At 37.9% G+C, this 24,234-nt stretch overlaps 1 protein-coding gene across 1 annotated transcript in view; it reads left to right on the top strand.

The window, feature by feature from the left end:
* Positions 1-22,352, top strand: part of nfic (nuclear factor I/C) — a 37,425-nt gene extending 15,073 nt beyond the window's left edge. The window contains exons 4-13 of the mRNA XM_055024127.1: positions 1,286-1,469; positions 1,638-1,712; positions 2,762-2,836; positions 4,929-5,061; positions 5,905-6,026; positions 6,986-7,099; positions 8,585-8,742; positions 11,238-11,400; positions 11,942-12,030; positions 12,846-22,352. Coding sequence (XP_054880102.1) covers positions 1,286-1,469; positions 1,638-1,712; positions 2,762-2,836; positions 4,929-5,061; positions 5,905-6,026; positions 6,986-7,099; positions 8,585-8,742; positions 11,238-11,400; positions 11,942-12,030; positions 12,846-12,866 — 1,134 coding nt within the window. The 3' untranslated portion in view covers positions 12,867-22,352. The remainder of the gene's footprint in view (positions 1-1,285; positions 1,470-1,637; positions 1,713-2,761; positions 2,837-4,928; positions 5,062-5,904; positions 6,027-6,985; positions 7,100-8,584; positions 8,743-11,237; positions 11,401-11,941; positions 12,031-12,845) is intronic.
* Positions 22,353-24,234: the final 1,882 nt, after the last annotated feature.

The following is a 24,234-nucleotide window of genomic DNA, read 5'->3' as shown; positions in this document are numbered from 1 at the left end:
TATTATGTGTATTGAGAGAAAATTGTGTGATATTTTAGTAGTGTATATGCACAATTTTAGTCTTTTGTGTATGCATGTGTGATACTTTAATAGCAATATATGCACAATGTTAGTATTTTTTCAGTGTTTATGAGTCTGTAGTAGTATGTGACAAAAACAGTTTTTGTCCGAAACGGCCCCTAATAGTTGGGAGCACAGCTTTGCAATTTCTTATTTGAAAGTACAAAGAGGAAGAAATCCAACAGGAAGTTATCTTTGTCAAGGAAAGAATGCCTGATGCTTTCTTGGATGAGTTATTTAATCAAAACTCATCCACTCCTTTCTATCTCTATGATTTACAATATGACTAAATATTTGAGTTGAATAACATTGAGACATTAGAAATGAAAATAATGTCATAAGTTTAACAACTTTTGACATGTTTTTAGCCAGTATAGTTAAGGTCTGACTATCCATGTAGAAATCCAAGTTGAAATGAACTATTTAAGCCATCATATCTATTTAAGCGGTTTATTTGGCCATAGATAATTTTTATACATGCAGTTTTGGTTACATTTATGATGTTATAAGGACTATTAGTATGGTTATTTTCAGTACATTTGTTTGGAGTGTTTTCTTCATATGTTGATGTATTTTTGTAAAATTCCTTCACATGACCTGACTTTTTTTAAACAGGCCTGAAACAACTTCCCATCATAGTATAGTAATTCTGTTTGGCCACACGATGATGCCAAATCCACATTTAACTTTGCCAGGAACTTGTCTAACATTTGACATACCTTGTCTAATTTTATCTACAGAGAATTCCAAATGTACATGCCTTTACAATCCTTCATATCTTTATAAAGTAATGTTTTTTGGCCATAGTATGACTTCTATCTTGATTTGTATGTCATAACATGATTTGTATATACTCTTCTGTATTTTGTGTCGTTTCACTTTTTTTTTTGTTGCATTAAATCCTCTTCGAATACAACACTGGCCTTTATCTAGAAGGACATGGTGTAAGACACAGTTTTGATATTTGTTAACATCAATAAAGGATACTTGTTCAAATTGGGTGCAATAGTACATTTCTTTTCAGGGGAGGTGGCAGGGTCCCGGGTCCCATGAGGGGGCATCATTAGGGGTAGTGACCTGCAGTTTTACTTATCATCGCATCTCACATTTAGGGAGGTTCTGATACCATCCAACTATCTCATGATGAATACTAATACAAAGTTATGGTTGACTGTAGTGATAATAATTTCATTTTTTGTTTATGATTATAATCTTTGTATTCCAGGTGTGGAGGTTAGACTTGGTGATGGTTATCCTCTTTAAGGGAATTCCTCTAGAAAGCACAGATGGAGAGCGTCTGGTTAAGGGAGGCCATTGCTCCAATCCTCTTCTCTGCGTCCAGCCACGACACATCTCTGTTTCTGTGAAAGAGCTAGACCTCTACCTCGCCTTCTACGTCCAGGAGAAGGGTATCTATGCACACACAGTACAGTCACCCTCACACACACCCCCCCATGCATACACACACACACACACACACACACACACACACACACACACACACACACACACACACACACACACACACACACATGCACATACACACACTTTTACTTTCTGCCTTCCCTTGTTTTCAGAGGCAGAGCAGAGTAACAGTCCCAGTCGTACTGGAGTTGGCTCTGATCAGGAGGACAGTCGGACAGGAACTATAGGTAACGAATCTCCTTAAGAAAAATTTCCTCCATATTGATTGTTTGGTACAGGAATACTTATGTGTGAAAACACACTGTAGATTAACAGAATGTTTTTTGTATTTGACCAGGATTTTTTTTAAATCAACGGAAAAAACTGAAGCTCCTCTTTCATTTTGATAGATTACAATTTATTGTAAATCGTCAAACATGTCATTAATCATAACAGAAAAAAACAAAGAACTCACTATACTTCCCTGAGGGATATGTTGTCCCTTGAGAATATGTTGTCCTCGTCTTACTTGTATTGATCTATCGTGTAAAAAAATCTTTTATCCAATGAAACATTGATCCACTAATTCCCATTCTTTTCAATTTAATTAAAAAACCTTCTTTCTACATAATTTTTCTATATCAAAGAAAACAGCCAGCACACACTCCTTATTAACTTGCCCTTTTCTGATTTCATGTTCTAGACATAGAATAGGAATCATAGTGCTTCTACCTTTTCTAAACTCTCTTTGAAATTTTGATAAATATCCTCTCTTCTCAACAAAGTAGCTCAATCTTTCATTTATCATTCTCTCCATTATTTTACATATATCTGAAGTTTAAGCAATATGTATAACTTTCTGGATTTGACCGCTCTTTTCATGGCTTTAAAATTGGAACTATGATTGCTTCTTTCCATTCCATAGGTGAAAAACCCATTTTCCATATCTTATTATAGAATTCCAATAAAACCTTTTTAGATGATTTACTAAGCTTATTAACCATAATATAAGAAATATTATCTTTTCCTGGAGAAAAGCATTGTTTAATTCAAATAAATAATTCCGTTCATTCTTCTTTCTGTTCCTTTAACCGCTAGTCAAAATTCAGGTAAGTTATAAAGCCCAAACTAATATTTTTTAACCTTGTAAGCGCATATATTTTCTTCAATCCCATGTCCAACAAGTAGAGAGTAGTAAGGACAAAATAGCAGGGTCAAAGCCTAGTATGTGCACGTATGTACATTTGCCATTTCCCCAGACTCACAACAGTCTTTAACTGACTGTTTGTTTCTGCAGATGGAGCAGAGTTCCAGGAAAGTTTTGTGACTTCAGGAGTTTTCAGTGTTCCTGAGTTGGTCCAGGTCTCAAGAAGTAAGTCTTCTTTATCTGAACGGGGCAGTGAAAGTGAACTGTCCAATATCACTTCCACCTCTTCTTCTTAATGGCAATTAAGAGTTCGTTGCACTGCTGGTGTGAAGTCAGCTTTAGAATAGAATAGAATAGAATAGAATAGCATTTATTGTCATTGAACAGGATTCAACGAAATTTCTATTGCAACTCCCGTGCAAAAAGTCAAATATCTACAATATTAAATAAACAAACACACAATAATAATAATAATATATACAACTAAAATTAACTAAAGGCACTCAACCACACCAAAGAAGAAGCAGCAGGTCCAATTATGGTAAAGTGCAGATGATGTAAGACAAACTTAGATAAAGATCCAAACTAAAACAATTTAATAAAACTCTAATAAAACTCTTTAATAAAACTCTTTAAAGTTGTTCTTATTACAGCTTCAGTTTCCCTGACACCACGAACTAAAACACAACGTAAACTTAGTGAGATGGTGTCAAGAATACAATAGACATAAAAAATAACATAAAACATATAAACATACCTTGCTGGCTGACCCTTGCTTTTGAAGTAGAAATGAGGTCATTAAATAAATTCTTAAACTTAAATCATCTTTCTGCATTTACTTGCCAAAGCGGAAACCTAGCAACATGCTGGATTCCACTTCCTACCTTAATCTTCCAAAATAAGAGTCTTAACAACAAAAAATAGAAATAATACAAAATAAAACATGTAAACTAAAACTATGGCTGTAAAAGTCCAACATCTCAGCATGGGTCAACAATCTAGAGGGGGAAAAAAAAGATTAATATATTAAGCCAGAAATTTTTTATGGACTTTTGATTTCTGGGTGAGATGCTTATTGTAACATTTTATATGCATTGATTTCTCTGGATAAAAACTCTAGATATCTGAAGTCTGATGTCGTATGATTGCTCTTTTTCCCTGCGCACGCTGGGACTCAAGAATCCGGAGTAACAGAGGAATAACTTGATTTAGCTCATCTCACCCAGAAATCAAAAGTCCACAAAAATGACAAATAGAAAAATACCTGCAATGAGTTTGAAAAGAAAAACAAAGATGTATCTTTGGGAGTCACTCACTCAGCACAAAGAGATTCGAATTCTCTGTTGCAAACGAAAACTTTTATAAGACTGTGTATTTCCCTATGCATTTAGAAGGCGTGTTTTTTCCTTTGTGGGGGCTGTCTTAATGTTAATTTTATTACCTCTGAGACCTACTGAAACACCAAGCTCTTCTCGTACCAGCCTCCTGGCCATACCGTGATTTATGACGTGCAGCTGCAGTGTTATCTCTGGCTCAAAATGATTCAGCAAGAAACCAGTTTGTATTTTTAAACAAACTCGCACAAAATCTAATGCTAAATACCAACTATAAGTTTGGATCTAAAACTCACTAATTCAAAACATGCTGTTTAATGCTTAAGGAAATATCTTAATACGTTTGATTATATTTTGTAACGGACTTCTATAGTTTTTAATGTTTGCCTGAACTCTTCAACCCTGAGTAAAGAATTTATTGCCCTGATAGCCAATATGCGCCCTGTCTGAAAACACCCCTTAGGGAGTACAAGACTACCTTCTGATTAGAAATGTATGTAAGTTTCAGAGAATCACCAGTTGTTTTAGTTTGGATCTTTATCTAAGTTTGTCTTAACGTAAAGGTTAGCCTGTGTACGATTGTGCTAATTTAAAATTCTATTTCAACACATGCTACAAGTGTCAACCAACAAATGCTGTGGAACCATCATCATAAAATAAACTGATGGTGTTTATTGAAGGTGGCTATTTTTTTGGTAAACTTTAGCTCTTATTTTTTCATTCTCTCATTACATCATTCACTTAAGTTTCTCCCTAGCACCCCCTGTGCTTTAACCTTCCATTACATCCCATTTAGTTATTTAAAACCTTTTTTCTTTTGAGCTCTTCCTTTAACTCCCAAAAATTTGAGTCATGAACAACACTAATTAATTCATAACCTAATCTGAACTTCAGAATTATTCAAAATATCAACAGTTTGGGTATAGAAGTTTCAGTTTGTATGTACTCTAAATCTGAACAGAATTTTTTGCTTCTATGTGTAGCTCCAGTAGTTACAGGAATGGGACCTGGTTTCTCTATTGGGGAGCTTCAAGGTCATCTGGCTTATGACCTTAACCAGTCCATCAATCAACCGGTCAGCCTGCGACGGTCGCTGGCTAGCACGTCCTCCAGCGGGTATGCAGACACAAAACATGCATCTGAGTTGACTGATTATATTATAATTATATAATATAGTCAGTTGATTATATCAATTGATGCTGATTATATTTTAGAGTTATAAAAGAAAAACTCAGAATTAAGGGACTTATCTATCAAGTTTATTAGGTTGTGCTTGAAGTCGAAGAAAAAACAGAAGATGGGAGTTGAAGTAAAGCAGAATGAACATGTTGAAAACAGGAGAGACCACTCTAACCTAAGGGACAGATAGCTTCTTCTGTGTTTCTATGTTGACTTTTTGTACCTCCCCGGCATATTGAGTATAATTTCTCATCAGTGATCTGAGGGAGGACTTATGTTGCATAAGTGAAAATATGCAGAATGGCAAATATTACTTGAAAACAAGGAAAGGCAGAATGTGACTAACATACCTACGCTGGCCAACAACTGAATTGCCTTTTTCCTCTACTGTCCATTATCAAAGATAAGCCTTAGATGGCTTGTGTTAGTTTTAAATAGGCTTACATTAGCTTTGAATAATTTTAAAGCTTTTATGCTAGACAGGTAAGCTGCTTGGATGCTTATGTCAGTCATTTCATCATTTCTTCTTTAAAGAATTTTTTTATGAAGACAAATGGTTAGCATTTGTCTTCATTTAAGAATACATTAAATGCATTTGTGTATTCTTTTGACAGAGTTTAGTGTAAACCAACATGTCTACAGACAAATAGTACAGGTTTGATAATAAAAGAGTAATTTTATTTAGCAGGACAACACTTATGCATATTTAGGCATTATTTCTGTCAAAAATTCTGAACAGTAATTTAAGTCCAGAATAATTATATACTAATCTGTCTATAGGAGTAAACGCCTTAAGTCTAGCTCCATTGAAGAGGATGCTGACAGTCCTGGAGGGGAGTATTACCATTCACCTGCATCTCCTGCAAGCAGTTCCAGGAACTGGACTGATGACTTGGAAGGAGGTAACAGAATAAGCAACATCTTATTGTACCAGTTAGCCTGAGAGACAGAGGCTTAAATTGTTTTATTTTCTGTCAGCAGAAGAACTTACTAAGTGAAAAAACATGAACAGCATCGAGAGTCCGAACTGTTGATGCATTTAAATATGATTCACAGCTTAAATTTCAGAAAAATATACAATAGGAAAACTATTAAACCCATTTCATCTCAAGCTAATAAGACCATGTTAACATGGCCAAAATATATTCGCATGCTATGAGTCAGTCGAGGCTGGCAGTTCCCTTCCTGGAACTGCCAGCGACTGAATCCCACAAAGGTGACCAGGAGATAACCTCCCAGTTCTGTTGAGCAGTCTGTTCCACCAGATGGGCAAAATGTTTTAACAGGGTGGTCACCTGTGCACCTGATGTCTTCTTCCTCACCACACAGGGAGAACAGATACCTGAGGAGACAGGTGGCCCCTGTGGGGCAGCACTGGGCATGTGCAGAGAAGGATAATATGTCACATAAGACCAGCACCCACAGCCTTACTCACCCTACGATCACACCTCAGCACTGTAGGAAACCAAGCTAAGAATCCCCCAGGCAACCACCTTACTGCCAGACTGAGCTGATGAATGAGGAGCATAGAGTCAAAATAAACTAATTATCTTTGTTTTATTGTTGTTGTGTCAATTTTCTATGTAAACTAATTCTTTGTCACAGTACATTCATCTTTTCATTTATGTGAGTAATTTAGTTCTGTTTCCCACATTAACAGAACTAGATTTTCTGTCCAGGGACCCCAACTTCTGTCTTCTAACAATAGATGTTGTAGCAAAAGCCACATGTTATTGTTACGTTTGAGCAATAAAAAGAAATGTGACTGGTTTTATTAATGAAGCATATATTTATGTTTTTGTGGTACAAAAATGTGACTGGTTTTATTAATGAAGCATATATTTATGTTTTTGTGGTACAGGTTTGTCTCCCCCAGTGAAGAAGGCAGAGCTGGACAGCCCTTCTCCACAGGAGGGCTCACCAAGGATGGGATCCTTCACTCAGCACCACCGGCCAGTCATAGCAGTGCACAGTGGTGCGTAGCCCTCAGAGTCCCTAACATTCTCTCGCTCTGCTTTACAAATACACCTGGGGCCTCATGCATAAGTGCGCACAAAAAATGTGCGGCGGCATATTTTATGCACAAATTGACATGTGTAAAAATGAACTACATCAAAGTCTGCATAAACATACCCACACTTTTTCGCTACCATAGAAATATGTGGCAGCCACGCAAACTTTTTCTGTGGACAATACCAAACTACAAAGCGTCAAAACTCATCTAAAAACCCTGAAATCTGACTACATTTGGTTATTTACCTGATGTTTTTTATGACTTTAATATTTTACTGTTTCAACGTAAATGATGAAACTGAACCGCATTCATCCTCAGACAATAGGCTAACACACATAAAATAAAGAAAATAAAAATAAAAGCATGTGAAAACCTCGCTTGAATTTAAATAGTGCTTTTTCTCCGTTTTTGCCTCATAAAGATGTAACGCAATGTGCCGAAGTGCACAAAAAGCATCTATGGGGTCATTTCATTCTCACTGAAAGAAGAAAACAGGATTGGATCAGCAGATTTACTCAAACGTGCTGATTGAAAATAATCAACAGCTTTGATTATCTTTAAGGTGATCAAGGTATGTATGCAATCACATGTATATAAGCAGCTGCGCAAAGGTGAGCCGTGTAATTGTGGAGCGCTTTGGCTCTGATGGAGAACATCGCCAATGGAAGGGTTCTGAGGGAGTGATTGATCAGAGATCATATTGATCTGCTTGGAAATGTTGATGATTGTTTATTAGTGCTTAGATTAATCCAGATTGATAATCCTGGAGCTTTGAGCAGAATTTAAAGAAGGAGCCAACTGCAGTCATCCTTCAGTCGAGCCACCCGCTTTGTGAATGAGCCTTTATGGGCAAAAAGCATCTCTGTTCTGTAAATGTTAATCTTCTGAACATGATTCCACTATTTTGAATAAATGTCCACATTTCCCACTCAAAGGACTCTGACACGCTGCTGTTCAAACTGGTATTTGCAAGATCCCTTTATTTTTTTGATCTGGATTTTTTTTCTTTAAAATTTATTTTTATTTTTGTGAAGTGACATTTTGGGTCCTCAAAGCATCTTTTAAATAAAATCTATAATTATTATTATTATAAATGTACTGCTTTGAACAAGGACATTGTCATGGTTATTGCGTCACGTGATGGCACACTTCTGGGTATTTATACTTATTTACATATGTATTGTGGAGATAACCTCCCAGTTCTGGGTGGCGACAGGACGGACCAGCAGCTGCGCTCTATTTTCTGCAAATTAGGATTTATAAAGGAAAGGTATGCAGCGCATCCGATTTTTGTTTTGTGTGCCGCACTTTTCTAAATTTTTTTGTATGCCAAGTTTTAGTGTGAAAACTGAGCACTCTTTTATGCATGAGGCCCCAGCCATACTGTAATACATTTATAAGATGTTTTCCTCTAGAAATTTCACAAATATTTCATATTCTTGTCAGGTCTCTCTCGATGTCCTCATCCCTCCTCATCGCTTCACTTTCCGTCTTCTTCCTATTTTGCCCATGGAGCAATCCGATACCCTCCCCATTTGGCCCAGGACCCATTGAAGGATCTAGTCTCATTGGCCTGTGACCCTGCAAATCAGTCCCCCAGCTCCGTAAGTTCCTCTGTTCATCTACAATCCAAATATATCATTTTGAGGCACTTCATAAAAAGTAATTTCAAATTATTCAACAATTGGGTGAACTGTCACGAAAAGCAGTGCACAGAACAAAATAAAACCTTGTTATGGTTTCATTTTCTTGTTATGGAGGAAAGAAAAAAGCAGTAGAAGCCTTTAAAGAGCTGCAGGACTTTAGGGCTCTGAGGTGAAAAGGGAAGACGAGAAAGCATTTTCCTGACGCTCTGAGGCATGACTTGATTCAGTCTGCCCTTCAGAATGGCAGTGGAGGTATTGTCAGTTGCGTCTGTGGCTGGAGGAGAAAGAGGAAACAAGAGGCGCTCAGACAGGAAGTGCAAAAGATGAGAAAACATGGGTGAGGACTTAAATGACTGGAGCAGAGGGGATTTATGCCACCTGTTGTTCCCACTGCACGTCCTCCTCAAAGTTAATTTGTATGGCATATTTCAGGAAAAAGGCAGTTCAAAGTGTTTTACATAACAACATACAGTCACCAATTGTGAAACTAGTCACGTTTCATTTTGTCAAGTGCTACAATAAAAATTATCATTACACATCAAATATATTGGTCAATATTCCAGTGATTGTGATTCAAAAGCAATTCTAATGGTGTTTCCACAACAAATGCGCTTGTCTGATTTACATTCAAAGTCTATGTGGAGGAACATTGAGTTTGGAGCACTGGTGTCAAATTCCAGTCCTCAAGGGATGCTGAGCTGCAGTTTTTAGATGTGCCACCGGTTTAAAACACTGGAATGAAATGGCTTAATTACCTCCTTGTTGTTTAGATAAGTTCTCCAGAGCCTTGCTAATCACCTAATTATTCTGTTCACGTGTGGTGAAGCAGAGACACATCTAAAAGTTGCAGGACAGTGGCTGATAGGTATTTGTGAATCTAAATAAAAGAACAAACAGACAACACAAGTGAATTTTATAAAAGCTTTTGCAAAAGGAGAGAACCCAGCAAACTGCTGCTTCAAGCCGTTCACTGAGCGCTCTGAAGACCCTTTGTTAGGGCTTTGTCTTTTATTACAAAGTAGAAAGTAGAAAAGAAATGTGGAGGGAGGCAGATAGGAGTATCCCGAAGATACAAGTGGCTGCAGCTTCAAGGTCTGAACACAGCTGCAGCTCCAAAGTCTAACAAGTATGAAAGCTTTTCTCAGGGATGTGAATACTAAATCTATTATAACTACCAATGTAAGAATGATAACAAAACATAATTATTCTAACAGTGGCCCTTGAAGACTGGAGTTTGACACCCCTGGTTTGAAGCGTTCGACACGTCCAACAAATAGGCCGGCAACAGAAAACAATGTCTACAGCGATTCTGACACACCTCCACATAGACTTTGAATGTAAACTAGACACGCTTAATGCGATTATGGTGTGAATGCACCATAAACAGTTGGCTTTTTAGCATTGATTTGAAGGAACTCAGTGTTTCAGCTGTTTTGCTGTCCTCCAGCTTCACAAAGCCCAGAGAATGAAGCAGAGGTCTCCAGTCACACAGCAAACACATTCTATTGAAACTTTTATAGGGAGCAGGGTTTAACACATCTGCTGATCATTGTTGTAAGATTGATTTAAAAAACCAAACCTAAAGGAGGTTCAACATGTGACCTGAACACGTTCAACATGTGAACATTATGGATCATCATGGTTTTTAGAAGATGCAGCGCTCCAAACTCTCCACCTTCTTCAGGGATGGAATAAAAGTTAAGAGGGTGGATTGTTTCACGTTCCTCTGGAGCCCAAACATGTGTTGACCTTTCTTGGTCCACGCACCCAGTTGGTGACAATAACACTGTGCATTATATACATAAGCTAAATTATGGAAAATCAGTTCATATGTTAAATGTTTTTTAACCATTTTATTGACGACGTACAGACAGGAGGAGCATGCTCACATAGAATGGCGGCCAGTGCAGTTAGTGAGAGGTTGATCAATCCCAGGTGAGGCTCAGTTCACTGCTGCCTCATCAGCTGCGTTATGAGCATTTGAATGGGAAAAAGCAGTGATTTTGAAAAAAAAAAAAAAATCAAAATTGGTTAAGCTAAATGAAAAATAAATACTTAACAGTACAAACCACAGGGTGAAAATATCAATATAAATGATTTTATTATATTTTTCCATTATTCTGCCTCACTTGCCTCCCCTGACCACAAGTCACTGTACTAGTAAAGGTTTAATCCTTAAACGTTTTTGAAAGCACTCTTGATTAGGGATTATTAGATGAAATTATCTGTGTAGACAAAGTTGATTTCCTATATTATTATTTTAAAGTATACAAAAAAATCCCCAAAAGTTATCTGAAATATGAAAAATGTTAGATTGGTATCTTGAATTCACTGTCACTGCATGTAGAGTTAAAATGCTGCTTATATTTCTATATATCGCCTGTTACTAATTAAAACCAGGATTTTTCTGTCTCTTTAGCAACAGATAATTATACCACTGATCTGTTTTGCAGCTGAATGGCAGCACTCAGGTTAAAGTGCCCAGCCATTATATCTCCTCTCAGATGTTAGCACCCCCTGGACCAGCATCCTCCCTCCCCAGACCAGCAGGTCCCACAGAGTCCAAAGCTTCTACCTCCTCCTCTGATGGGGGGGCAAATTCCCCTACATCACCAAGTAAGTTTACTCACAACAACTATTTCTATACTACATGTCTACACAGAATGCATCTGTTTACATGCTTAGTTTTACTGCAAGGTTTAGGAGCAGCAATAACGGACTCATGGTCATAAGAGCTGTTATCTGAGATTGAGGAACTATACTTGTTTTCTGTTGTATGAAGCAGGAAGAAAACCCTAACTTAGAACCAGACAGGTTAATATGAACTCTGCTCCGCCACAATGGACACACCTCGGACAGACACCAAGATGTATGAAAACATACCCACCACCACCATTAATATTAACATATAACAGGAGTATAAAGTAACTTGATGTTTTGTCTTTTATTTTACTGTATGTGATTCTAACCAAATACCAAATACTTTCCCCTTAATTATTCCTTCAACAATTTTACTTTTAATCTGGAAAAATAAACTCAACCACAGAACTTCTGCTGCTTCACACATGCCAACAAGATGTTTTCCCTGCCTTTCTTTTATGATAGAGAAACATTTTGTTGGTACTACCGCTGACATGAGAGTGTATAATTTCTTCAGCATACTCTGCTCCTGGGACCCCACCTGCCAGCCGGTCTTCCTTCGTTGGAGTCAACCCCCGAGATCCTGGGGGGCTGTACCAAGCCCAGGTCAGTACAGCTGTTTCTGCAATCCTAGAATCATGTTATGGCCTAAATTATTAATAGGAAATAAATTATATGATTCCAGTGGTAACCCTGATGCTAGCAACATCAGCAGAAAATGATTAAAAAGATGCAGGTCTTCACCTTACAAATGATGAAGACGTTGGTTTGTCACAGCCTGGCTGTGACAAACTGAATAGAAACCTTGACTGGTGGATGGCGCTGCCTTCCAGGCTTCAGGCTGCAGAAACCTGAAACAGAAATGGCTCAAGTAAAACCTCTTGGTTTATTCTGCATTTCGTTTAAGAACTGTAAAATGCATTGTCAGCTGAATTATTTGGATTTTGGAAGAACAAATGAATTTTTCTTTATTTAAATTTGTTATTTTTGACTTTAGTTTGCAATTTCGTAGTATATACAATAATACCTATCTATCGGTTATTCTACATGCTTTCATTAGTGAGATAAGAGGGGGGCTGGTGCCTATCTCCAGCGGTCAATGGGTGGGAGGTGCGATCTCCTCTCACCTGTCAGGTAGTCAGTCCATTGCAGGTCAAAATACAATAATACTCTGAAAGAATACATTTCAGTTCTGAGCAAGCATGTAGTGACAGTCATGCATACCACTGTCTAGGTTGGAACTTGTACTAGAAATGTAATCATGTTTTTAGTCAGCTGAGTAAAGGCAGAGAAGTAAGAGTAAACAATATTTACTCCAGTCTTCATCTAAGTGGAATGTTCTGCTTCTGAAGGAAATCCTGGATCAGGTTTAATCTGATCCTTCTTGTTTATATCCTGACTCTTCTTTGTTTCTCTTCCAGTCTTGGTATCTGGGCAACTAAGCGAACTTTGGCAGAAAGCTGATGAAGCTGACAGCATGCTTCTGGAGGAAATAATTCCATCAAGACACTATTAGAGCAGAAACTATGTCCAGTTTTCTAGAAATGCCACACCCTGGTCTCATGCATACATAAATATATATGACCATGTATTTATGTATGCTTTTCACCGGAGAGGACCACCTAGATGGAAGGTGGATGCTGCTCAGTCATGTGGCCGTGCCTGATTGAACTCTGCTGTATAATACTACATAACTGTCATAACTGACAGCTTTGGGGATTTTTACATGAAGACTGTGGATTGGTAAAACCGTCAGATTGGTTTCTAAAGAACTATGCTTCAACTCTGCAGGTTCTGGGAAGCTTGTAAGCCCACTGCATCCCAAGGATGGACCTTGTTGTCCCAGGGTACATGTCAGCCTTTATTCCAGGCTGTCTATTTTAAGTCCTGCTGGAGGGCTGTATACATCCCAGCTCTAATGACCAGCACCCTACCTTCATCAGTGCAGGTGCTGCTTTTAATATATGCAAACAAACCTCCATTCATTTCCAGACTGACTAGAATGTTTCTATGTATGTTTGTTTGCACTTTTTAGTCGTTATTCAGATGAGCTGAGTTTCTTTTTCATTTCCATCCATCCTGAGACAGAAACTTTCTTTTTTTGACAATCATCAGGCTGAAGCTTTTAGGTTGCATTGCAAAATGTTTAATATGCTTTTAAGATGAAAACAAGGAGTGAAATAAGATTTCTCTTCTTGCTTTGTTCAACACAACACAAGCACTTTTAAAGATTTAGAGGAAAAGCTCGTAAACTTCTGTGCATGTTTGGGATAACATGCTGGAGATGTCCGTTCCTATGGAGACACAGATTTCTGCCTGTGAGTCAGGACCTGTTGACATGCAGCCATGTTTCTGGGTAATGAAGGCGATCAGTGTAGAAACAATGCAGCAACCTGTGGATGCTTACCTGTTTGTGTTTGTGCATTCTCTTTCCTGCTCTGTTCTGAGGAGACACATGAACATGTTATATCCCTGTGTGTGTTTTGGAGTAGAAACCAACAGTGCACTATGGTCATATTGACCTCCTTTTTTTGAGAAAGACTTGGTATTGTGGAGTGTTGCTGAGCCTGACTGTGCTCTAAAATGTTTGTGGTGTGGAGGAGCTCTACATACTGAGCTGAAGAGAGGAGGACAGTGTCTCTTTGACTTCTAGAAAGACGATTGGGCTCTGTTAGGTTCTGTAATGGCCAACCTCAACTCTATGTGCACTGTATGTTCACTGTGTGGGACCTCAGGTTGCATTTCAGACCAGAGCTGACATCAGCAGTGGTGTAAGGAGGCAAGCCAGGACCAGGATTTAAAGGCAGATCTTGTTTTTTGAAGTTTGAGCTCAGCTGTAAAATACTGCTTTAGTCAATTATTATTATTATTATTTCTAAATTGTGTTGCATAGAACATATTAAACATGATCAGTGTTGAATTTCATCAGAGTAATCCCCTGCTGTCTTTATCTAAAGGAGACTCAAATCCACATTCTTAAAATGAAACCGAATCACAACAGTATTCTCATTTTCTGTTGCACTCCTTTAATACATAACTGCTCATCACTCTTGCATTTGTTGCTATGGAGATTAAAACACTAAACAAAAGTTAACAAAGAAATACGTGTTTATATTATCGAAAAGTCCATTTATTTCACAAACTTTATCTGTAAGTGAAACACATTGTATAGATTAATAACACAGACGGATGTTTGAAAGCCCTTATTTCAATTAATAATGATAATTATCCACTTACATTTGATGGAAATATGACAATTAAAATAAATAAACATTTTAATCCTGAAATGTTGCCTTATATTTAAAAGTATGTTTAATACTTTACCTTTAATGCTTAAAGATTATTTTCAAAAGTTACTTTTGATCTGACAAATGAGCCTCATTGGAACACATATAAGTTATTTGATACGATTACACATTTGAGCAAACAAAGAGTTGTAAAATTAAGAGTTTACTAAAATGTGCCCATTGGAGGGTAGTGGGTTCAAGAAGAACTAAAAAGCCCACTAAATGTTTCTGTTCGTAAAAGCCTCCATGTATGATATAGAATGTGTAATGATGTAATCTGTCTTGTCCTGGGCAGAAGTCAGACAGCTGGTGGAAACCAGTAATACACAAGACTGGGCCCCATAGCAACACTGGATCATAAAGGGTCTGAACATCTGGCAAAGCACAGAGACTGTGACCCTCAGTCTGTAGTTCACTTTGCTGTGCTATACTCCAGCAGTTTTATTTCCCACCTTTAACACTGACAAACAAACAAAATTTTATAATAGTGCACTTTACCTGATTGGAGCTGTTGTTTATCAGCTCATTTCATCCCATCACTTTCAGTACGAGCTGCTTACTCGTGCTTTTTGTCCAAACCTTGCATGTTTTAATGATAAAAGTTATTTTGTACTTGCTTTGACAGCTCATAATTTCAAATAATCTTCTTTCTGAAGATTGTCAAACTCCACTCCTCAAGTGGTTTGAGTTCTGGATGTTTAATGATCACGAGGAATGACTGGTGGGCCTCCTTCATTCTGTTATACACTCTTAGTCTGTGTCCAAAGTGTGTGCTGTCAGCCATTTGCAGCCATCGTAATGAATTTGCAACCCCCACTGAAGGATGGTACCAATCATATGGTGCATATTTAATACAGAACAGACAACCAAGGCCTTTCAGAGCACATGCAGTCCAGTTAAAGTCTTAAAATAGAAAAATACAAACCATTCATCCACTATAAACCATGTTTTGGTGCTTTAAATCTCAAAGGAAATAAATCCATAAACATCCAGTAACTTTTTGTCAAAGGCAGAGTGTGGTGCAGCCGTTAATCTTAAATAAGCAAGGTTTGTCAAAGAAAGAGTGAAGATTCAGAATTAAATTTTCTTCAAGAAAAGATTTTGCACAGAAAATCTAGAATGTATTATTTCTGTTTCAATAAGGAAAACATACAAATGTGGCTGTCTCACTGTTATATCTGGCTGGTTCGATCAGGGTTCAGATTCTGTCATATTTCTGAAGTGTGGCCCAGTTGGGGTCCAGAACCACAATCAACAAACAGGCCATACAAAAATATTATACAGTAAATGATATGGCAAATTTGATATTATTTCTGTTATTTTTTTTCTTTCTTTCGGATTTTCAAAATATTGACCTACGAGGAGAAATCCTGACGTGTTGCGAGGTATAAAGGCAGAAAACAGAAGCAAGTCAGGATGGTGAAGGAGTGACTTGATCTGACTTTAAATCTTATTAAATATTGCTTGTACTTTATTCATGTTGAGAACATAACAAAACGTCATCCAGATCTGTGTTTGATGTTTTTTTTAATATATATTTTAATTGGCCATCATGCATGATGAAGTTGTGATAAAATTGCAGCTGTTATAATGTACAATTTTTTTTCTATTGACTCTCAAGCTTTAACAAGACTCCTGCTGAGTTGTACTTTTACCAAAATATAGCCATCAAGTGTTGGAAGCCACTGTGTGCAGATGCACACAGTGGCTTCCCTGTTTGTGTTTGTCTACCACTTTCTCTTGCATGTCAAAGCCTCGTAGTTGCTAGGTGCTACATGTAAAGAAAATCCATAACATTTAGTCTCGCAATGATTTTTCTCTCCATGCACATGTTTGGACTTCCTACCGACTTCAAGCTCAAAAGGAAGCCACACATTTGTCACTTCCTTTCCCTTTAAGGGGATCTTGCCTGTTCTGCATGGTGCTGCGCTGACCAAAGGAATGCATGGCCTTGCCTAATAAATCCCATCTTTTATCCTGTTTTACCTTGCAGTACTCTGGAGCAGCTGATTGGAGGGCCTCTCTGTGTCTTTCTGTTTTTACTACACCACTTCTTTTTTGCACGATAGTTCATAAAACACATGGTGTGCCTTTCCTAGGAAGCAGTAAAACATTGAGGAAAGCTAAGATGCAGCAGGCAGCACTTTTAAAGGTGCACGAGGAAGTTTCTTGTCATTCTGCAGGGTTGCAGATGTAGATTTTCCACATTTAAGTTGTATTCTCAGAGCTGGGATGATTTGGTGATTGAAGTGATTGTATGAAAAATAATCTGATTTCAAAGTTTCTGTATGTTTCTCTAAGAAAGATTGCTCCTGACAGAGTCTGCTACTTTTTGGCTCCTTCAGATTCATAAGCAGCTCTCTGAGTCTTCAGCACTGATTCGTCATAATTGAGTCATATTGTGTTAGACCATGGAACACCTCTATCAGTGGAATGAACTTCCAACCATGTGACCAAGTCATGGTCACGTGTGCACTGTATGTGAAATTAGGTTCATTTCTTATCACACTGGTGCATATTTGTATCAGGAGTGAATGAATTATCCTGTGTGAAGGAAATGGCTTTCCAGCATGGCCTCTCTGTATATCTGATGCCGTAGTGTAGATTATAGGATTTCCAGTTAAAACTGTATCCACTAGTTAATGGCTAGAATCAGCGTAGAGTGAGCACTGCAATCTAGAACACAATATCGCTCACATGTAGGTGCCGCTAAAATGTATGTAAACACTATGCAATAATCTGATAATACCCTTATACAATACAAGTATGCTAAGTTATACAGACACAATCTGCACTGATTTAAAGTCTCTCATCTTGCTTTCTACAAAACCGTGTGATGCCAGCTGTAGTCTGAAAATGATTTAACACACATGTGTCAAACTCAAGGCCCGGGGGCCAAATCCGGCCCGTCATAGCTTTTTATGTGGCCCTCCACAGACTAGACTAAACACTAAGTGTGATAAAATATTATATTATCAATTATATCAATGCAGTTCTTATCTGTTTACTGCCAATTTGTGTCAATCAATCCCTCCAGTTTCTTGAGAATTTAGTTGATGTATGATTATAATCCATGATTTATACAGTGGGTAAATAGTCGCATTTATTCCTGAAGGGACTGAAAAGCTCTTCAATAATATTATGTAATTTTAAGAATTCATTGACATATTAACAGTTTGTGAACAGGTTTTATCAACACATTCTGGCACAACCGGCCCTTTAAGAGCCTTCATGGTCTTGATTTGGCCCAAAACGAAAATGAGTTTGACACACCTGATTTAACAGCATTAGATATTGAGCTGCTTACCTCAGCAGGCTGAAATCAAAAGATAACCGGACTTTCACTCAGGTTTTCCTATGAAGCTCAATTGCAAACCTCCAGAATTGACAAAGGCTACATTCAGACAGCAGGTATGGATGTCCAATGGTTTTCTGTGTGGATGTTACTATTACTAATTAAATGCAAACGCAATCAGACTTCTGAGTGTATAAGCCCCAAAGCAATTCCCATGTGCAAAAGAAGAATGTTTATGGCAGTAACAACAGCCGCTGCTGCATATGGATGAATTTTAAAGTTGCTGAGAGCCAGCAGCAAGGTCACCAGATCGTCACCAGATGAAGGAAGCTGATGAAAAGAAAGCCCAGCTAACAACTAAAGCCTGTAGCGGAGCACATACTGGAGCTTCTAGAGAGAAGTTTGTTTGGATGTGGAGTCAGACCAGGAGTGGTGGGATTGAGAGGTGATGCTTTACTGACTCAGACTGCTTTCAGCATTTCATGATTACAATTTTCAACTGTTGTTTACATCTGAATTTACCATGTCTGGCTTCTTCTTGTGCAGAATTATGATGCATATCTTTTGTTGATGTAAAAATTGCATAAAATGACATGACCATTCACTTTGAAATAGCCTTAGTGAGCTGTCAGTCATGTTATGCCAATAGCTCACTTTGAAAGTTATCAAATACAATTTAGTCCCACTTATGGAAGTGGTACAGATCAGATTTTTTTAAATTTTTTTGGTGAAAGACATTGGAATTGCTCTGTTCAGACTGCTGTGAAAAAGTCAGATATAGATTGCATTTGGCAAAAAAATTTATTGGGTTGCATTGGCCTGCTGTGTGAACTCCTGGACAAGGATAGGTGTTGAAATGTCTTCAGAGAAAACTGAGTGAAAGCTTGGCTCCCTTCAATTTCAGTTTGTTATACTACACATGACCCAGATGACTGAGAATATCTATGGGCATGTTGAGCTACTATTCTTTCAAGTTTATTTTGAAATAACTTTATTATCCTCTCTGTGTGGCTTCTTGGCTCTGAACATATCAGAATGTATGAAACATTTACAGAATTGGGAAAAGTTGTAAAAATAATTTCCATTGAATGTTTAAGTATCTTGTGTTCATGTATGTTGAGGTATGTGTGTGTGTGTGTGTGTGTGTGTGTGTGTGTGTGTGTGTGTGTGTGTGTGTGTGTGTGTGTGTGTGTGTGTTTCAGCCCACAGTGGGAAGTGACAGAAGTAGAGGATACATTTATGAGAGATGAGAAGGAGGCAGAGGTGGGTTAGAGACATAGTTTGGTTCTGACCATCTACAGCAACATTAGTAGAGATTATCAATCATTCATATGACACAATTAGGTAAGGTTTGATTAAATGTTGCTCCTCCCAAGACTTAGCTAACAGATGATGTTAAAATTGTAAATGATAAACAGTTTTTTACCAGGAGATTTAACTTGAGGTTTGATCTGATTCATGACAGTTTAGTGCTAGAACTCAACACACCAACAAGCTCTGTGAGTCATCCTACAGATTAAGTTCTGCAGTTCAGGTCCAGGATGAGAGACTGCTGGAGGGAAAGAAAAGTCACAGGTGGGGGCAACGAGATCTTCCAGTGGTTAAAGGAAAAAGGATGTCAGTGCATGTTCTGTGTTAAACATAGAGTCTTCTGGAAGAGCAGAATAAAGGCACGAAGAGAGTGAAGTCAGAGCCATTGTGGCTGTAAATCCACCTAGTTCTGTTTGTTGACTTGATGGAACATGAACATTTCAAACATGTGCTGATGGAAATGTATGAAATGTTCATTTACTCAGGCTTTGGACAGGGATCAAATTTTTTTTTAGCTTTTTCAGTCATAGAAAACTGTAGTTGTTGGGCTATTGTCTAGCTAATCCATGGTCAAAATCTCAGGCTAGAATTGTTAGTAAAATAACAATATTGACACTAAACAGATTGAAAATAAGGCATAATATTCTAAAGGGCACAAAATGTTATTTTCATTTTTATTAGTGATTCAAAATAATCAGACAGGTTTGAAGAACTGTAGTATAAATCCTTTGCTACAGAAAAATAATTATTTTCATGCAAACACATCAAGTCAACAGCAAATCAAAAAATTTCCAAAAATAATCTCAACATGCAGTGCCTATGAGATTCATTACAGCATGGATACAGTCATTTCTGTCTTCCACCTCAGTTCATGACAGTATGCAACCCAGTGCAGGTCTGAAGGTGACAAGCCATAAAACAACCCAAAGAGACTGAGCCGGATGATGTCCAAGGAAAAACTTCATAGGATGAAAGAAGGTAACAAATCAAGGCAGCTTCTTCTTGTAATGAATATTCATGGCTGTTTCCTTTTACCAATCCATGTAATGCCTTTTTCTGAACAATATGAAAAGGGTCATATTTAGAGTAAAGACTCAATATTTCATTAAGAGGATGTGCTTCTATCTTAAAGTCAGTGCTGCAGGAACCTTGAGGGTTTTCAGCTTCTGTTGAGCCTGAGCAGGTCACGAAACACGTGCTCAGAGGCCCACATCACTAAACAGCTGGTGAAAACACACTTCTCAATAAACAGCAGTCAGAATGAGTCTGAACATCCTGATGACAGACAAAGACTGTTAGCTACACCCACGTGTGTGTGTGTGTAGGTGTGTGTGCGTGTGTGTGTGTGTGTGTGTGTAATGGGGATGTGGGGGTCACGTCATCACCATTTTATTTAAAAGCTGTTGCTGCAGCTGTGAGTCCTGCCTTCTTTGCGACTCAGACAGCTGAAGCTGATCACTTCCAGTTTGTAAGTTGCAGTGAGCTCTGATCGCTGCTGCATGGAAACCTGGCTCACTGCTGTCTTTATCCTGAGAAGAAATTTTATTTACCAAAAAGCTATTTAGACACAGACCATTTTAGGTGAAGCACTGATGAAGAAAGCATTGCGTAAGAAGAAAGCAATGGTACAGAATGATGACTTCAGACTTTCATCCAAAAGTGTTAAATTAATATGCATTTACAGTGTGTCAAATTTTTATATATTGACTGAAATATTTCACTCTTTCAGGATGAGAAAAAGTCAGGTGTTACACTTCATGTGAGAAAATGTGCAAATGAACAAAACTTCTTTCCTTGATGGGGTCATGTAGGGAATTTACTGTTTGCAGACAACAATGTCAAACCTCTGTCGGGAGAATTCTTGTTCTGTTCCAGCAACTTGCATCCCAACGTGGCTGTTTTCTGGACCTCTGCTTTAGTTCAGACTCTTAAATGAATGCCCATTTTGTTCCATGCTTAAGAAACCCTGCAGCCACAGATTCATATAGTCCCATGTTTCTAATTTGATTTAAGGTATATCCTACTTGTACCCTGATCTGCAGCAGATGTCCAGATTGAGCTGTCAAGGCTGCAAGTTTTCCTGGAATCAGAATCCTAGTCTGCTGGCTCATAGCTGCTCTGCTCTTTACTCTGCTTGCTGTAGACGCTTTGTAAAGAATCAGACACTTTGTTGTGAAAGATCACAATTTTGGATTTTTCCCAACAGAATTGCTCTGATGTACAACAGACTGCTTTGCTTATCTCCCGATGAATATATTTTAAAAAATCCTTTTTTCAGAGTGTAGGCATGCAAAGACTTCACATGGAATTGCATGATTGTTCAGCCATGCCCTTTCACAACAGCTTTTCATACATGAAGGAAGAAGAAATAAACAAAACAAAGGGTCAAAGTTTTTACTTTTATGTGTGGGTTTCTCAGAGCTGGTTGCTGTTCCTTCTAGTTTTCTAAAAACACTTTGTATCGAAACCTTGTTATGTAACAAGCCTGATGTAACCCAGGGTTACTGTCATTAACTGTCCCATTGCAGTGTGTGTAACAAGAAGTCAAAACAATATTACACATTTATATTTGAATTAGGAAGAGCTGGACTGCTGAGGTCAGCCTTGAACTGGATGTTCACTATGGAAAGGGCTACTGCTTTAGACCAGAGCAGTTTTAAAAACACCTTTGACAGCATTATTATTATTAATATTGTGTTTGCATGTTGAATCAAATATCCGTCTTTTTAACATTGACTAAACATTTTTGGACAGTATGTTAAAATTTCTGTTCATGTTTGAATGTCTATGGTTTAAGGTTTCTGTGCATGTGCATCTTTCATTGTTATTCATCTGCTTTGGGGGAAACAACACATTTGATGATGTGTCTTTAATATTTCTATATTTACCATTCCTATCAGCAAATTTTAGTGAATTCGTTACTGGAACTGAGTATGTTTTCCTATGCAAAATATACCATTAATAAACAAACTATACTGATACCAAGAACTGTGTGTAGGTGTGTGTACTCTGGTTTTTATCAGTATGTGTGTGTGTGTGTGTGTGTGTGTGTGTGGGCGCTCAAGTTTTCCTTGTGTTTAATTCTTTGTTCAGTAGATTTATTTGTTTGTAAAGAGCAGCTCTGATGCAGTGACACCCCATGGGGTTGCTCTGGGACAGATTTGGAAGTAGTTTAGTCGAAAAAGAACGAAAGAAGAAAAACTAAACCACTGCCTTTATTTCTACATTATGGGATATCAGGTTACAGTTTCCATAGAGGTCTACCAATTGGATTCCTTATTAATTTATTTTCGAGCAATACCGTCCCCCAGCTCTACTGTTTTCTCCAGGTATTAAAAACAGTTGCAATCTTAAGCAGTATACCCACTTGATAACAGGCACGTGCAGAGGGGGCTTGATCCCCTTCCCACTTTACCTTTGATGCCCCTAGTGCCCTTTATGATAAAAATAATAATAATAATAATTATATTCAATGTGTGCATCACAATCTTGTGCCACAAAGCAATAATATTTAGCTAAATATAATTATCAAAATAAACTAGTCTGGGGCCCTCAGTCTAATAATGACTCAGTTTCTGTCTCCATGTTGTTCAGACTCCGGGTCCATGGTGAGGAGGAGGGGGCAGATCTGCGCCTCTTACGATCAAACCATGGGAAAAAATCTTTTTCATACACTGGTTTTTTGAATAAAAACTTAGGTCTGATGTTGACGTTAGAAAAACTGTTTCTATTTATATTTTTATAATTGTCCTCGCAGTAGCGGGAAAACCCTGCCTCGCCCCTAAACACAGAGGTCCTCAAAGCCCTGGTCACCTGGTACCACCTGGTACCACCTGGTGACTGTTTGCTCTGCTTCTCTTTAAATTCACTTCCAGATGCCCCTAGTGCACCCCCAGCCCAGATCCCGCTGCTGACGGGATCTGGGCTGGGGGTGAACGACTGTAAATGGAAGTTACTGCAGAACCTCAAGTGTTAAAGGAAGATTTGGCCTAGTGCTTTTAGAGTTCACACAATAAACATAAGAGAAAATACTGGAGCAATAATTAGAACCGCAGCATAAAGCCAAACATGCCACAATTAAATGAATCAAAGCATCCGTGGCAGGGCCATGCAGAGACTTTTAGAGGGGCGGGGGCTCAAAGTTAAAAAAGGGCTCATTGAACAAGATATTAAAACATCATACAACAACATAGCAACAACCCGTATTAATCCAGAATTGTCATCATGCAAGGAAATGCAAAGCAAATGTAATATATTTTCCCCAACGGTATAAAGTTGCTGTTTCTGCTGCTGACAGTCCTGGAAGGCTGAGTTGATCTGAGACTGTAGCTGTTAAACAGACCAGAGCAAAGAAGGTCGCTGATTATGAAGTGATGAAATAAGCAAATTTGCTGCCATTTTACTAATTAAGCCCTAATAATATTTATTTAACCCCTTGGCTGCAGACTGATTTATAGAACATCCATAGAACTTTTTGATGTTAGCACCTCTGAGATCTAGAATTATAAGACTGCTATCAAGGCAAAGAAAACTCAGTAGCTTCTGATGGGGCCATTCAGGGGCCCCTAGAAATGGTTTATTTGTGACACAAACCATGGATCTAACCGTGTAGCATTCATTCATAGAGAGTACCATACTAAAAATGTACTTCAGAAAAATACAGTAGATTTAAAATATACTTAAATATACTATTTTTTCCATGAGGGCATGTAGAAAAACATGTCAAACAATCTCTAAAAAGGTGACATATTAAATCCCAGAAAATGTCATTAGTGTGAGTGACTCAATACTGTTAATTATTATATTTAAGCATGACACACTGCTTAACATATATTACATTTTCATTCTTAGAATGGGGAGTTCTGTAATTTTAATTGTATGGTTACAGAACAACAGACAGGCAGCTTCATGAGGAAG

The sequence above is a fragment of the Poeciliopsis prolifica genome, unplaced genomic scaffold (assembly GCF_027474105.1).
Source record: "Poeciliopsis prolifica strain line A6 unplaced genomic scaffold, Auburn_PproV2 SCAFFOLD115, whole genome shotgun sequence".
Lineage (NCBI taxonomy): Eukaryota > Metazoa > Chordata > Actinopteri > Cyprinodontiformes > Poeciliidae > Poeciliopsis > Poeciliopsis prolifica.
Note: the sequence above shows the minus strand (reverse complement) of the source record. Positions and strands in the feature narration are given on the sequence as shown.